General features: G+C 35.7%; 1 protein-coding gene across 1 annotated transcript in view; it reads left to right on the top strand.

Moving 5' to 3' along the window:
- nell2a (neural EGFL like 2a) overlaps window positions 1-17,009 on the top strand; it is an 89,626-nt gene that overhangs the window by 15,518 nt on the left and 57,099 nt on the right. Inside the window, exons 6-12 of the mRNA XM_066724098.1 lie at window positions 798-870; window positions 1,217-1,299; window positions 1,696-1,824; window positions 3,443-3,545; window positions 4,574-4,665; window positions 9,914-10,016; window positions 11,797-11,925. Of these exons, the coding sequence (XP_066580195.1) occupies window positions 798-870; window positions 1,217-1,299; window positions 1,696-1,824; window positions 3,443-3,545; window positions 4,574-4,665; window positions 9,914-10,016; window positions 11,797-11,925 (712 nt within the window). The remainder of the gene's footprint in view (window positions 1-797; window positions 871-1,216; window positions 1,300-1,695; window positions 1,825-3,442; window positions 3,546-4,573; window positions 4,666-9,913; window positions 10,017-11,796; window positions 11,926-17,009) is intronic.

Below are 17,009 nucleotides of genomic sequence, written 5' to 3'. Positions count from 1 at the left end.
CTGTATCTTATCTAAGTACAGCTCTGGTTAGATAACCTGTGGGTGACCAAGGGAGAACACAGGTCACATCTAAGGGAAAATGGACACTATATGTTTTCATGGGAGTGTTCCCAGTGAGATTCATATTGTCAGACGGTTTGGTTTATAAATACATTTTTTTTTTTTTTTTGGGAAAAGCAATTATACGTAATAAAAATATATATATTACTGCCATTAATATGTAGTTTGAGAAACACATTTGTAAAAACTTCTGCTTCCTTTGATAGTATGTGTTTAAAAGTACTAAAAATAAGGATCTATCACACTGCCTCTTTTGGGAGACTTATGCTTGGTTTTGTTTTTTGTGAAGCTTTAGAAAAATCAATTGTGTTTCCATACATTACTACAACAGAATGTATTGCTTGGTAAACACAATCGTGATGAATATGACCAGTGCCTGCAAGGACTTTTCTGTGGCTGTCAAGAGCAACTGCTAATAAATAAGATTTAAACCTTTTTTATGATGTATTTCTTTATGTTTTTGTTTAGGTTATTTCAAATAAAAATGGCATGTAATATACTGGGGGTGAAATATTAATTTCCTACATCTAGAGATGTTTTGTTTGTACTGATTGTGTATCTGGTGGTGGGGGGTAATGTTGGCAGGCAGAACAAACATCTCGTAAAGGCACTGCTGTCTCATCTACTCTACCATGCCATCCTGCGGCATTCATCTGAGATTTGCCCAATTGTGGGGCCACTTTGCAAGCCAGAGGCTGACAATGAGAGTATTAAGCATCTTTCCTTTGTGTCTGCAGGGGATACTGCAAGATGTTCAGGTGCTGGTTATGCCTCAAGGTTATATTTCTCAATGCCCAGACCTTAACCGCAGTGAGTTTACTGATCAGCTTTCTCTTTTCCTTTTTTGAATGTGTGACTTTCTGTGTGAACTAACAGCAATATGCTAATATACTCTGCCAGGTTAGATGTTTTTGTAATTTTCATTTTGTACAACAATTTGTCGTAGTCTAGAGTACGGTGACTGGGCTGTTAATGGACACTTGTCAATTCCTTCTATTTATTCCAAAGCTCCTGGTAATTTGCTGGTAATTTTGCAAATGTAATTCACTGCTGCAGAAAATGACAGCAATGTTGAATTTACCATGTTATATATAGGATGCATATGTTTTAAACTATCCACATATTTATGTACGTTTTATTTTGTACCTATTTTTAGCATGTCCTACTTGCAATGACTTCCATGGGCTGGTACAGAAAATAATGGAACTGCAAGACATCCTAGCAAAGACATCAAGCAAGGTATTGCACACTGCATTATGTTTTTGGTGACAACCCTGATCCAGTGATATGATACAGTTAAACATTTCTGAAGAGGTCTATATGAATATGTCAGGTAGAATTTATATAAAAACAACATCTTGTATGTGGATGCAGTCAGAAAATGCATAATTATGACTGATTGCTTTACTTAAGTGTATACTGTAGAAGTTCATGCAATAAGAAAAAAACACGACAAATCAGTTTATCTGTTGCACTTGACAAGAATTGTAGATGAGGAATCTCTGCCTCCGAGCACTGAATCTGCTATGGCACAGCAATTGTTCTTAATATGATTATTAATTTAGATAATGGAAATGTGGACTGGTAAAAAAAAAAAAAAGCATCCCTCCCTTTCTTTTTGTGCAATGTACACAGCTGTCCCGAGCCGAGGAAAAAATGAATAGCTTGGAACAATGCTATTGTGAGAGGACGTGCAACATGAAGGGGGTCATCTACAGAGAGTTCGAATCGTGGACAGATGGCTGTAAGAACTGCACATGCATGGTATGTCTTTTCTGTGTGGATGGGGACGTTGTGTCTTGAATGCACTCTTTGTGTGCCTCTTTAATTGAAAAGCACAGTGCGGCTTCACACTCTCATGTAGTAATTCCTTGGGGGGGGTGAGATTCTTCAGAAACCCCATTTTTGATCACAATACACCCTGTTTGCATAAATGAGATTATAAAATGAGGAGGTTACTGTGATTGTATTAAACGACAAGCTATGTAGAGATAGCTCTAGAGATCTGTCTCTGACGGCAGCCAGGGCTACGTATTCTGGATTTTTTTTAAGGGATTTAAGATAAACAGTCACTAATAATACTGGTATAATACTGTCTTCTATGTTTTATAACCTTTGTGTTATTTATCTACTAGTCTGTGCAAAACACAACCACAGCAATAAAAACAGCAACAACGATATTAATACAAGTAAAATATCAATAAATTGACAGCCCCCGACTTTAGTGAGGAAATATTTTCTGGTTCTACATTACGATGTATTAAATTATGCCTTTATTGAAACCAGTCGTCATATTTAATCTAACAAAGCAATGCAGTCACTGAACGAGACAAAGATCAGTTGTACCAATGGGAATAACATAACATTTTTCCACTGATCAGTTATTTTAAATAGTTTGTGTAATGACATAATGCTGAATAAGGGAAATCATATTAGTGCATGTTGATAGTGTCATAAATTCATGTTTACTTCACATCTGTTGGATATTAACTAAAAAAACATCATAACTCATGTGGAGTTCCAGATGCTTACACTAATGAGTTAAACAACGTTTCTGTAGACCTTCTTCGTAAACCGGAGAATTGAGATGTCCGATGAAGTGCAAAATTCAGGACAGTTGGCATTTACTGTATATAAATACAAGATAGTAGGTCTGAGAAGTACATATATTATTTGTATACAAACTAAATATTGAAATATAACTGCAGACACATATTTTCTTTACTTTAAACCCTATTTCACTGTACCTGTGTCCTTTCTACTTAAATCACCTCGAAGTGTGATTGTAATCCAGGTCTACATGTGTTTCACATAGCTGTCAAGACAATAATACACATCGCCAAATCAGACAGTTTTAAATGCCAAGCTTCTTTATAATTACAGCCGACTGCACACATCACTGAAGTCCTACCCTGAATACTATGGAGATATCAGATATGTTATTGAATGTCCCAATACTATTTTTAAGTTCATACATGGTGGAAGCACCTTTTGCAGCAATTGCAGTCTTTTGGGATTGGTCTCTTACCGATTGTGCACACCTAGATTTGGCAAAAATGGGTCCATTCTTCTTTACAAACCAGCTCAAGCTCTGTCAACCTCCTTGGGGAGCGTTGATGGACAGCAATCACACCACACATTTGCGATCTGTCAGTCTGGAGTTAAACAGTATTTACTCAAGTGTTCACATTCTCTGAAACAGAACCAGTGCCAGCTGAACTTTGATTGTCGGGAAGGTTTCACTGATTTCCCACATTATAACCTCCTGAACTGTGATGAAACGCTCTGATAAATAATTTGGTAAACAAAATAAAATCTTGTATGAATCATTAAGGGAGAGGTGTGGATATTCAACTTGTGATTTGTGTGTGTTCTCTTCCAGAACGGCACCGTTCAGTGCGAGACTCTGTCTTGCCCTCCTCTGCAGTGCTCCTCGGACTCGGCTCCTGCTTATGTAAAAGGCACATGCTGCCAGGAGTGCCAGCGTGAGTAAAGCACTTTTTGGTTTTCTTCAAATTGCCAAATCTTAAGCATCACTTGCACTCATGCACTAACAAAGGCAGAGCCCCCCTGAGCCGCAGTGACGCTGGAGTGCTGAAGCAATCAGTATGTCGCTAGGCTACTGCACAACACCCCTCTTGATGGAGAGACATTTGCATATTCATGTATCATTCAAAACAGAGCTGGAAAATGTGTCAAGATACACAACTGAAACAGGATAGAAAGACAACTGAGACAGAACCAATGGCATTTTTGTTTGTTTGTGGTGGTGGTCCTTAAAACATTTATTCTTCAGAAGTCACTGTTGTGGGCCAAACCTGAGGGGTTCAAAGGTCACCTCCCCAGTGCCGTTCAGTGGATGCTTAGCCAATGTGATGCACTCTTACTCAAGCTTATGGGAAATGCAATCTCAAGCTTATGCGAAATGCGTTGATACCCAAATCAAATGCAAATAAATTAAAAAGGATTTGAAAAGACACATATTTTTGCCTGTATTTTCCATTGTATATAGGGTTTATTTATCAGATTTATATTTTCATAAACATATCAAATACCAGATACCAAAGCCACTCACTTACAATTGTACTGAATCACACAGAAAGTCATGCCTGGGATTTGGTTTGGGAGGTTTTATTTAGATCAGTCAAGAGTGATCTGCAATGAATAGATGCTAAATGTAAACAACACTAAATTATAAATTATCTGTGACAGCAAAAGCATTACTGTCACTGGAATGAAAGTAATCTGGAGGAATTTACCAGTGTCCCCATAGTCCCTTATATAAACATAATTACAGTACACTGATGCATTTTGTAAAAGTTACATATGCTTGTGTGCAACGTGATCTGATGTCGCAGGAAAATGTTAATCAGAGAATGAAAACATCATAGATTAACGTATTGGAAGCATATTCAAAAACATTTATAGTAATATAGTAAGACACATCTGCATTTATTCCCATCATTCAATGCTGACTCTTTGTTCATTGTTTTGTTTAATGTCTGTTTTTCAGCGATTTGCTTATTCAATGGCAAGATGTTTCAAGATGGAGAAAAGCAGGCCGTGTTTGAGTCGTCCGGAAAGTGCATGTTATTTGAATGCAGAGTAAGTGATTCTTACCAAAACCCTTTCTCTACTTAACGGCAGTGAAGTGTTGCCAATATCTATTCCTTGCTTGAATAAAAGTGCATATTCAATCTTTTGGCACATGCACAATTGATAATGTTATCGCAGCTCATGAGCTAAGCCTCTCAGATATTAATCCTTGCAGAAAATGTAGAATCTTATCTCAAGCTTTTTAAAGCGGTTTGGAACCTCAGATACTGCTGTATACAGTTGCTTAGAGACTATAATTAATATATTTTTATTTGAGAAAATATTTTATACCTTTTGTTAGTGGTTATATACATGTAAAATGCTGTATCAAGCAACTAAGGCCAATTATTTAAAATAAGTCATTTTATAGGCGTTTATAACTGTGTTCATGTTATTTGATGTACAAGCCTCTGGCAAACAGAAAAATGCCATCAAGAAACATTTTCTTTTAATCCGACCTGAGGTACCATATGGTTAGATAGGAAAACTAAAGAATATAACAAGTGTCACTGCTTTATATTCATTTAATTAGTTAAGTAAGTCTGCAAACAACCTTTATGTGTACAGATCAATACATTATGAACAGTTTTCTCCCATTATCATCCCAAAGCCCAACACTGATATTTTGTAAACATAACAGTGTTCAAACAACGAATTATCTATCATTTGTCTTCAGTAAAACGGAACAAAATTGCATTTTTGAAGGATCTGTGTAGCTGTTTATTCCACCAAATGGTTTATTTCCCTGTGGAATTGAATAATAAAGACTCTGATTAAATGGGAAAAGGAAATAAGACAGAAATTGAATATGCTGTATAATGCATTAGGTACTGTTAAACCTCTGTTTTTTTTATTTTCGTAAAGCATAAATATAAGATAAACTTTTTGTGTTGTTGTGGATAAAATAAAGTGTTTCTACATGTTTCAATAATATTAAGTGCAGTTATCAAATTAGGGTTACATTTTAGTCTGCTTTAAACTTTGTATTTATCTATTTTCGCAAACTGCTTTGGAAACAAGATAGCTGTCTGACTCTGAGCCACTCTAGGTACTATTACAAGGCTAGTTTATTCATCTCATAAGAACACTAGTGTTTGTGTAAATTGCTGCGCTGAATTCAGGAATTTGATGGATCACAGCCTGACTTCAGAACAGCTGAAAGGTTTTGCTTCTAGATGTGTAAATAGAAAAATGAAAAGAAGATATTGGGGTATTCCATTAAGAACCAAAGGAAAGAACCATAGTAATCAAGTTGGTGCTATTAAAAGAAAGGAAGTAATTGCTTTAAAATGTGTTTAATTAAGGGTTTGAAGCACTAGCATAATACAGGGAGCAGATCTTAGTTGATTTGAACTTTGTTATTTGGGAATTTTGTAAGCTCAACTCTGAATGTGCTTGCTGCTGTATAGGGGGTATACATTATACATAATATAAAAAGACTGCATTAAAGTTTATACAATTGATATCCCAGTTCAGAAGATCAAAATGTCAGACTTTACTTGTTAAAAAGTGATACTCAGCCGTATTGCAGTATTTTATGTTTGTGATATGTGAAATTGTGTGTAGCTAGTTCTAAGCACACTATACGAGTACTTTTATCCAAAGCCATTTGTTACCTTGGTTTTAGTTCAGATGTTACTTTGTAAAAGTACTTGTTTGAAGAAGAAATTTAAAGTAATTTGCCTCTGGGACTCATAGCTAATTTTGTAATGTCTTGATTGTTTCCACTCAAAAACATGTTTTAATTCAGAAGTACCATAGTTAGACATGTCAATAAAGGGCATAATATTTGCTTTGCTATGACATAGTGCTGGAAAATAACCAGACAGGTCATTCTTAATGCTGTAAAAAGTTACAAATCTGTAATTAAATTAATGACATTGATTTCTGCATCAGCAAAACTGTTTTATTTGTTTGCAAAATATACAAGAGTTCTCTCCTTTCTTTTTCACCAGTCATGTTTAAAGCTAAAAGTGTGCCACATTGTTAACTTAGCTAGAGATCAGAATTGCAATCATGTCATATGAGCCATTTTCTTTTGATTGTACTTCTGATAGTGGGCATGATGGGAAAATTACACATGGCGTCTCTGTATGTCTGAGCTCGTAACTCGAATTCCTGGAAGGTTGATTTGTGTGTACGTCTGAGAGAGTGTTCTGTTTCGGGCAGGTAAAGAAAATTACCTCCTTGAAGGTATTATTGGAAGTGAAACCAAAATGTTTCTATTATGTGGTTTTCTAGTGGGTTGAAAATACAATATGCTGCATTCATCATCCCCCTTAAAAACGGATAGTGGGGTGCAACATTTGAATATAAGATAGTTTACAATCTAAACAGAGGCATTTTACCCATAACCCTCTTTTGGAATGATCTCAAGGACTCGGCTTCTGTAGCGCAATAGAGTGGAATGCCATATATTTTGCTTTGTTTTAGAAGGACACACATCTGCTGTTTTATTTTTTGGATAGCATCCTAACTTGACTTCCTCCATAATTTGTATGATAATATGTTTTAACAATGATCAAGTCAAAATCTACTAAATATACATTATGCATTTGAATGTAAATCAGACTACACTGCTTTCAGCCTGATTTGCTGTAGGATAATCTGTGATAATTGAGTTTGTGAATAATACTGTGGAGGAAGTAACATGGACAGGAGCTGCTGTGGGCTGTCACATTGCAGAACTTCATGATATTAGCATCCCATAAATCAAGTTCATAAACCAGGAGATGCCACTGGTAATATGTCGTTTTGCATTTGACATGTGCGATTGAACCGGCCGAGTGGCAGGTTTTCTCCACCAGGTTGTCCACTTTTCCATCGTGGAACTGTCAGTCCTGATGATTCTGAATGACAGATTGAAATGAAAAGGACTTCAAGGATATAGGAAATGACAAAATTATTCAATCCTGGAGTGTAAAGCTCAGTGCTGACAGAACACAGCACTCAGGCTTGCTTACTTTAATTAGCAGGGCTGTTGTAATGCTGTACATTAAAAGTAAAATATGTAGAATAATTAAAGCATTGATGGTGGACATTATATCTGTGTAAACTGTGAACCATATAAGTAATGTCACAAATGCTGCCGCACCAGAAGTGAAAATTCTGATAATGAAATCATAGCACCACAAAAATAATATTTTGTTAGGTTTGCAGATAGTAATTTAGAAGTCAATAGGATAGCTATTTTACCCAATTTAAAAGTCTAACAATGTTCAAAACAATAACAAGCCAGTTCTGATTGGAGCTTTCAGTTTTGCTGTGAACCAGCAGCTTTTTCAGCATGACATGCAATTTTATCATTTGAGCCTAAAGCAAATGAATGGAAAATATACAGAACGGGATACAAAGACAAAAGTGAATTAGATTAAGGAAACATTATGGAAATAAGAAAAACAAAGAGTTGCTGCAGATGCCTAATCTGCTCCTAAATGTTGAATTTGTATGCAGACTATAAATGCTCAAAGTATATTGTCTGCAGTCTGTGTCTCATGTCAGTTGTTATAAACAGAACATCTGAATATACTATTTTTTATATACCTGACTTTGGAGGATATATGGAATCTGACTAGTAAACTGACTAGTATATTCTGACTGTTGAACATTGACATACTGGTAAATGTTAAATGCTAATGGGGCTGTGGATATTTTTGTTTATATTTTTTCTTCTATGTTTGTTTTATAGTGAATATAATTATGGTTGCCATTTGATAATATGGTTTATTTTTTATTTTATGGTGCTGTATTTCACCTGACCATGCTACTAGACCAGTAAACATCAGGAGGCACCTCTGCAGTCAGCATTAAGTTTAATAGGATGTTGTTTTCTTTTTGTGTTGTTGGCTTCACCAGCTAGACATCAATAAATTGTATTGGGAAAAGTCTGTTTGGCCCAATGTAAATAAACATTGTTTTCTTATGCTACAGGAGAAGTAAAAAGTGCATTCATTTTCTAGACATGTCACTGAGAAAGTACAATTTTATAGTTGGTTTTAAATATAGGGAACCTGTAATGCATTTTATTATTATTACTTTTTAATAAACTAGCTTCCTTAACTACACACAATGCACACACAAAGGCTTCACATTTGAAAAAAATGTTTTATAAAAAAAGGTTGCAGAGATGTTTTGTTATATCTGGACAAACATCCCTAAAACCTGACATGTAATTAAAACCAAAACTTATGTATAAATGTATGTAATTAATGGCAACTGTACGTGAGTGCAGACGTGACCTCTACCCAGCATGCTATATAAAATCTCATTACGGATGTAGAAATATTCCAGTGCCCATGGGGGCTCTTATATTATATGTGTTTATATCTACATCTGTATTCCTGAGAACTATAGCCTTTATACACTGTGACATTTTCCTAATAGAGAAAGACCTGTCTGTTCCACTGCACACAATTGCCTCATGGTTTTGTTGTGCAGGGTTTGTCTCTGACATGGAATGCCAACATGTTTACCTACTTAAATACTTTTTGAATGTATTGAATGTTATTTTTACAGTTTGTTTTTTATGGTATGGTATTATTTTATTATTATTTTAATTTGCCATGTTACCTTAATATGTTAAATATTTTCTAAAGGAATGCAATATTTTAGACATTATTTCATTCCAGTCAGACATAATTTCATTGTCTCCAGTTGTAGGTCCCAAATTCCGTACATGGGTCACTTTTTTGTGTAAGATGTTCATTTATAAGGATTGTAATATTAATTTGGCATATTTAGTTGTGTATAAGAAACCATCAAAATCAGTAGAATGAGGAGATTTTAAAATATCAATAAATAAATACAAGAAAAAACAAATTAATCTTAGGAATCATTATTTCATACTATGGGAATATAAGCCCGCAATACAGTACATCTATGGTGAATATATATATTGAAACAGAAATTAGTTATCCTGAAGATGATCACTACTGCATCTGAATGACTTGTAATGTTTTATAAACCCTGCAGCTTTAGGACAGAGATGAGAGACAGACTGTTGCAGCCCTTTTTAAAAATGAGCCAATTAAGCTTCAATCCTTTCTCAACAGGCTGAGATATGTCTGCAGGAGCAGAATTTTGAAAACTTGCTCTTTAATTTCATTTTGTTTCATGTTGAGGTGCACAGGTGCAAACGAACCCATGTTTTGGAGTGTCTTTGACATTACCTTACAATGTGAAGTTCTTAAAAGTGTGCTTGTAAATCACCGGTGCTGTGTGTAATAACAATACAAAACAATCATTGTTTTCTCTACAGGATAGGACAATGCGTCGAATGAAAACTACAGGTTGCCCTGAACTAAAGTGCCTACAGTCGGAGCAGATTAAACTCACTGACAGATGCTGCAAAGTTTGCAAAGGTATGGTCTGATTTTGATTCCCCACACATCAAAAACTGATTCAGAAATCATGAGATTTTTTTGTTTTTAAGGGACATTGTGTTGGAACTGTAGCAAAAAACTAAACAAAACACTTTTACCAAAAAAGGCAGGAAAATCAGTTGAGTTTTCTTCTGTTGCTTGCTGTCCTTTGCCCCAGATTATTACAAATATAACTATATTATGTTTTAATTTGAGTTATACAATTGATATGGATTACTGAAGTTTTTGTCCTTAATAACAAACAAAAAACACAAAACAAAAAACAAACAAAATAGTCTGTTCTTTTCACTGACAATGTATCTACGTCGTATTTGATTTTCCAACAGTCACAGTTTCCATATTGTATTGTCTTATCTTTTAAACAATAAAGCTAAGCCTACAGGATCAATGGAGAACCTGCTTCTGCTCAGTACTTTTTCTTTCAGGTGTAATCAGTTCAGAATTGGTTAAAAAAATTATTCCTGCAAATAAAAATATGATTTGTTTTCCCTCAAACTCTGTCAATCAAATGTGAAAATGCATTTATTTAAATTGGAGGCCTGGGGTAGAAAGGAATCCCATCTGTGGAATTTGGTTGCGTTAAATTGGGAAATTGATTGCCAATTTAAACATGACCACATGTGTTAAAAAAATAAAATAATAATGTCAGATGTCAGAATGCAGAAAATGATGCAAATAACAGCCTATTGTTTTTAGTTGGTGAAGGGAATACTTGGTTGTATGAAATGTGGCACAGATATTACAAAACAAAACTTGTTCGTCTGATCTTTTGTTCTTTGGGATCCCTTAGATGTACATTTCAATAGGGATCTTTAAACAGCCCTTTGGGAAACACTCAAATGTGCTGAACTTAACATGAACAACAATGTGCATTAGAGAGAGCAGAGCAATAAAAATGATCTTAAATATCTCTCACATTACATCGGTGCCACAAAAGTACTTAATATATTTAGATTTGGGATATTTTGTTTAGAGATTCACACATTTGAATGGAGAGACCATGAACCGTATATATCGAGGCATTTCTATGCGTTCAACTCAGGCCACAAATCAAAGGAGCTCGGTGGTTTAAGCCCCAGGTGGTGTAAACCAATATCATAAAACACCACACAGCACGTCCCAGTGTGGCAGCAGCCCCCAATTCCTCTTGTTTGGCAGAGGGAAATATTCAGGTCACGGATTGTAGTGCACACGCAGAGACCCAAGAGGAGGCTACTTTGGAACCTGCTGACACCGTGCGTGACGTGAGCCATTACCATGATCCTGTGCGGGACACATGCATACTCACACGCAAGAGCGGTTCAGGAAGTTCTGAGCCTGAGACAGACCAGAAAGCATTACTGTGGCCCTGATGAATAGACCAAAACACTCCTCCTCATTTTTTAGAGAGACTGGTTGGTTTTGTGGTGTATTTGTTTATACCCGATTCGTGAGAGATTTCATAGAAAAATTTTATATCAAGCTAACCTTTACTTTTTTGTATATTACAGGATTGAGGAAAGGACTGAATTGTTTTCTTCTACTTCCTGTTTGATATAATTCTTTGAAGAAAAGTATAAGAAGGCATATTTTTAAAGTCTTTAAATAGCCCAATACACGAACAGCACCTGAAATGTTAAAATTATTTTGAAATATTAATCGACATTATTAGTTATACTTCTGCATACAACTGACACAACTTCATGCTCTTATCAAGAAACGTTTCCCTAACGGCTCATTGCTCTTGGTAATAAGTGCTTCATTTGTCTCCAATGCGTAGGTCATGACTTCTGTGCTGAGGGACACAGCTGTGTGGAGCACTCAGACTGTGTCAACCTGGAGGCCGGCGCCGGCTGTAGCTGCAAGGATGGATTCCGGGCCCTTCGTGAAGACAATGCCTACTGTGAAGGTACGGTGAGGGATACGTTGCTGCAAAATCATGTAGTTTAGTGACATTCAAAGATGAAAATTACCATTTTGGGTTTGAGGAGCGCGCATTAGGAGAACTACTCGAGATAAAAAGGCTGACTTTCTCCTTTTGTTCCTCTGTTGTGACGTGTGGGGATGTGTGCGTCAGTCGTACTTCTAAGGACTCGTGCTGCATGTCAGTCCCAGTTGAAGGGCTGCGGTGTCTGATTGCATTGATGTATTGATCCGTGGCCCTGAGACCTGGAGCAAGCATGTCTGAACGCAGCGTGTTACCAATTAGCTAAAGCACCTTAATTGGACAGATTTTTTTTTTAATGTATTTTTAAAAAAGGTTATTGACCGAACGTTTGCCTTTTTACAGTCCCCAGCCCTGGTTGTAAGTGACACACAAGTCCCTCGGGATTGGTCACAGTTTTCACTCGCCAGCGTAAAACTGGATGGTGTCTATTTTATATTAAAGGAAATTAAAACAGAATTAACAGCTCAAATGATACAAATACCTGAGTAAAGAGAGCTTGGAAGTAAACAATTACTGGCGGAATGAACCGAGTAATCGTGAAATGTCTAACTACAGTTATTTCATTATTTAGTGATTCTTGCGACCAAAATTAAACTAATTAGAGTCTTTCAAACCAATTGGGAATGCGGCATATGTTGGGTAAAAAAATAAATTGTTAATGAAAACTGATTTTACAGTCTCTGATATATTAATTGACATCTGGTAACCTAAAAAGATTATACTTCTTTATTTTCTAAAAATGTATTTAATATAAGTCTCCTCTTTTAAGACACAGGCTTACAGTATTTTACTATAGTGCAGCAAAAATACACAGATTATCTGTCACTAGAGCTTGTTGTTTTGCTCTTGCTATTGCATGTGAATATAGCTACTTCCCTAGAGTATGTATCTTAATGATACCCATCTTTGGAGCTAGAGCAAATATTTTACATGACTGTGTGTCACCGATGCACCTTTTGAAATCTTGTACAACATAAACATTCTCCCTTGGCAATCCTTGTGGAACACAGTATTATTTATTTTAAGCAAACCTATATTATTTGTTATGTTGGCAAAAACAAAATAGTCTCTGGACCCCAACCCCCACATTTTTAACAGCACATTGGTCAGAGTTAGAACCTGGTCTGTTCAATTTTATTATCACTTAAACTGATTGGTTTCAATACTTTTCTCTCCCAGAAGGTTCTAAGCCTGATTCACTTAATTAGATGTGTATTTTGTGTTTAATATTAGAAATATTGTACAAGTCATCTTTGCTTATCCTGGTTGAAAGGATCAAAATCAAACTTTGTTGTCATACATAGTTGAGAAGCAGAGTAGTCTGTGTTTATGACCTGAATATTCATTAACATCTGTCCAAATCTGTGCAAGATATCTGTACAATGTTGTACAATTGGACACCTACGTGTATAAATATGAGGAAATTCTAAACACTCAGAAGTACAACAGTATTACATGTATTATGTGAAGGCTTTAACTGGGTTGTAGAATAAAATGTATTGTGTAAGATGATATAAAGAAGGTCTTTTGTTTTGGTAGATGTGATGGATCATTAGGGTGATAAGATAATTATATTCCTTAGCCATCATCCAGGGCAACTTACAATTGTTAGAATGTATCACGTTATTTTTACATCCAATTACCAAGCTAAGATTTTACTGGAGCAATCTACGTAAAGTATCTTGTTCAAGGGTAGGAAAGCAATGTCCCCCACCTGGGATTGAGCCCACAACCCTCCATTTAGGAGTCCAGAGCCCTGACCAATAATCCACACTGTTGGAGTTATTATGTATGTTCTGTGTCCACATATGGCATAAACTGAAGCATAACCTTGTAACATTTCTCTCTCTGAAAGATAAAAAATGTATGGAAGTTGAGTGAAGGGCCCTGAAAAGAGCAGCACTTCTCATCCCAGAAATGAATGAAGAGAAACCAAGGTTACCTTTACAGCCTCACTAGGACAGCTGACGTCAAAGTCGTTTTAGAAATCTGTCAAGGGATCAATACAGTAAACAGCTATAGATATTAAGATAATACGATTGGCCTAAACTACATATGCAAATGTATGAAGGTTAGACAATTGGGGATGACTGCTCTGCTTTAAAGAGTTAAAAGGTAATAGTTTGGCAAATTCCATATATAAGCCAGTATGGTATGCTTTTTATGTCAGCAGAGGATTTATTTGAATTTTTATTTTGACGTAAGATGATGTAGGTCTTTATTTTATTCTCCAAAGTCTTTCAGGTTACAAGTAATCAAATGTGTTATGTATTAATGATCCGATTGCATCAAACAATGTCAGTAGTAAATAGATTCAGCAAACTACAGCCTACACTTGGTTTTTGAGCTGAACTGAATCAGCATCCAAACAAAAACACCCAGTGGTTTGCCTTTAAACTAGGGTAAACTATTTTGGTAACACAGTTCTGTTAATGTGACCCACCTTATGAGTTCATCGTGCTGTAAATCAGAATTCAGTCTTCTTGCCTGCTGTATTAGCTTTTAAAAAGTCACAAGGACAAATCTGTCAATTAAACAGATTTTTAAATAAGGTATGGGTTTCAAGCTGAAACATTTATTTGTTAGAGAGCTTGTAAAACTCTCCATGGTAGCTCCTATTATCTAGATTCCTCTGGAACACAGCAAAGCCATCTTTGAAGGTCATTTAGTTATCCATCATAATATAAGTTGGTTACATTCTGAGCACAGTTCAATTCCAGAGGCTGTAAAGATGCCAGTATTTTTTTCTCAAATGTTATTAAATATATTCACACTGTGTCCTACAAAAAAATCCTCTGTTGTCCTTGAGCAGATCAATAGGATTCTTGCCGAACTTTCTTACTAGTCTTGGTGAAAAAAAATCTACAGAAAAGACAACATGAAAGACTGTTAATCTTAAACACAAGGAGTTTTTAACATGCCTTAGGTCGACAGTTGCCCTAAGCAATTACACAGTCTTGGCGTGTCTGCTTAATTAAAGATGCTATCAGTCCCCTACCTTACATTAATAGGACACCTTGTCCTATTCTGCGCTTTTATCATCAAGGTTAAACCACTGTCAAATGGCGCAAGTCCGGTGGAATGGGCTGCGATCTTGACTTGTAGACTGTGTGGTGACATATGAGGCATTTTCCATATTCATGTCTTGCTGTCTCTTGACATGATACCACATTTATTTCAGAGTTTGATAATTGAAAACATTGCGGTAATTGTGTTTACTAATATTATTTAAAAATGTAAATGAACCCAATTTGATTCGCTCTGTGTTTCCTTCTTGTTCTTCACTCGTATCTAGTGGCAACACAACGAGTATTCACACAAAGATTCCATACAGAAAGTCAACGACAGTTCACGTACATGTGCCTGATAAAAATTTACCAAAGGACTAGAGAGGGTTACAATTTAAAAAAATCTGAAGTCATCTCAGTGCTAAATATAGAGTATGAAATCATATGTTTAAATTTTTATACCAGCAATGGTAGGGCAGCGGCTCAGGGGAATTCTTCTCTCTCAGTAAGTAAGTGCACCGTTCTGTCAGAGAGAAACGCACAGAATCTGAGTTCCTGACTCGTAGGAATTCTGTGCAGCCAAACTTTTTTCTTTTTTTAAATCAATCTAGTACTCTGTATTCTCATTCAGTTTGTCATTAAATGCCACCAGTACAATTAGTGTTCCTGGAATGATTAGATAAGCATTGTGGAATTCAGCCTTTTCTTTAATTAAAAGCTATTATCCATATGGTCCATAATGAAGGGAAAATAGCCAGACAAAACATTAATTAGATCATTCATGTATGCTACATGTTCTGCTTGGGATCAAGATTTTAGACAACAGGATTTTCTTATCGTGAATACACATTACATTGGACATAAGCTACATTTCCAAATAATGGTGTCCTTGAACGTATACAGAGCCAATGAGTTTGTGGACATGCTGATATAGTTGGGGGGGAGGAAAGGTACCATCCAACCCCATGTTCATCATATTTAAATTGAGTCATGTTGATTGGCCTTTGGTTTTCCTGTCAAATTAAGAAATAACCTTCAAGCAGCAACAAGAAAGCTCTTAAGGATACTTAATTGACATACAGTAGTATTTAGATGGTGTGGAGCTTTGTCTTGTTCAAAATTTCGCTAAATATATTTTTGTAACTTTGTTTTGGAAACATCTTTAGAAAACAATATTTTTTAAGAATGTAAATCCTCAAAGTGGTTCAAAACCTCAGTAGTGTTTCATTATTTTATAAATGTTGATGTATCTGTGAGGCCTTATTAGTTATTTATACTAATTTCTTACATATTCTGTTATGATCAAAAACATTAAAATGACAGTCGCTCCCTCAGGATCGACAGTTTAGTGAGCCATGTTATTAAGTACTTCACAGTCAGTTTCTTCATTTTAAGCATGTGAAATGGCTAGGAAAATTCCACCGTGTTCGCCATAGTCTATTCTAATGATTAAAAAACAAAAATTCTGGTTATTCTTTGCAGATATGGTTAAAGTGGTTAGGAGGCAACAAAAAAAAAAACAGCGTAATTGCAAAAGCGAAAAATTATTCTTTTACCTGTTGATGCAAAAAAAGAAATATTGCCACAGGTTTTTATAAGTACAAGAAGGGATTAAAGGATTAGCATATTAAAGTTATGCATGGAAGCTCAGTTTTTGAGTGTGATACTTATTCTCTGAGGAGAAATGAATACTATGGAGGTACTATGGCTTTAGTAACGTGCAGAAAACATTAAAAGGGCAGTGGCTCATTGAGGAAAAAGGGGCATTTTTAAAGCAGCTGTATGACTTTATAATACAATATGTGTGACATTTCAATGCTTCTGTGACCTTAAAGAATGGTAAGGATTCTGTCAAAAAAAAAAACTGTAGATGCCGACTTGAAACTTGCTCCCAGAGTCCTTACCACTCGTTTCCAGAGGCAGAACTGTGAGAGCTGTAAGTCTTACATGAACTGAGAACAAGGTTACAGGCTGACTGCACACTAATCATTAATAATAATGACTTAATGCACAGCATGCATTTCTTTTACTGTCTGA

This window comes from Amia ocellicauda, chromosome 15 (genome assembly GCF_036373705.1).
Source record: "Amia ocellicauda isolate fAmiCal2 chromosome 15, fAmiCal2.hap1, whole genome shotgun sequence".
NCBI lineage: Eukaryota > Metazoa > Chordata > Actinopteri > Amiiformes > Amiidae > Amia > Amia ocellicauda.
The sequence above is the reverse complement of the archived record's forward strand: the minus strand, read 5'-3'. Positions and strand labels throughout refer to the sequence as shown.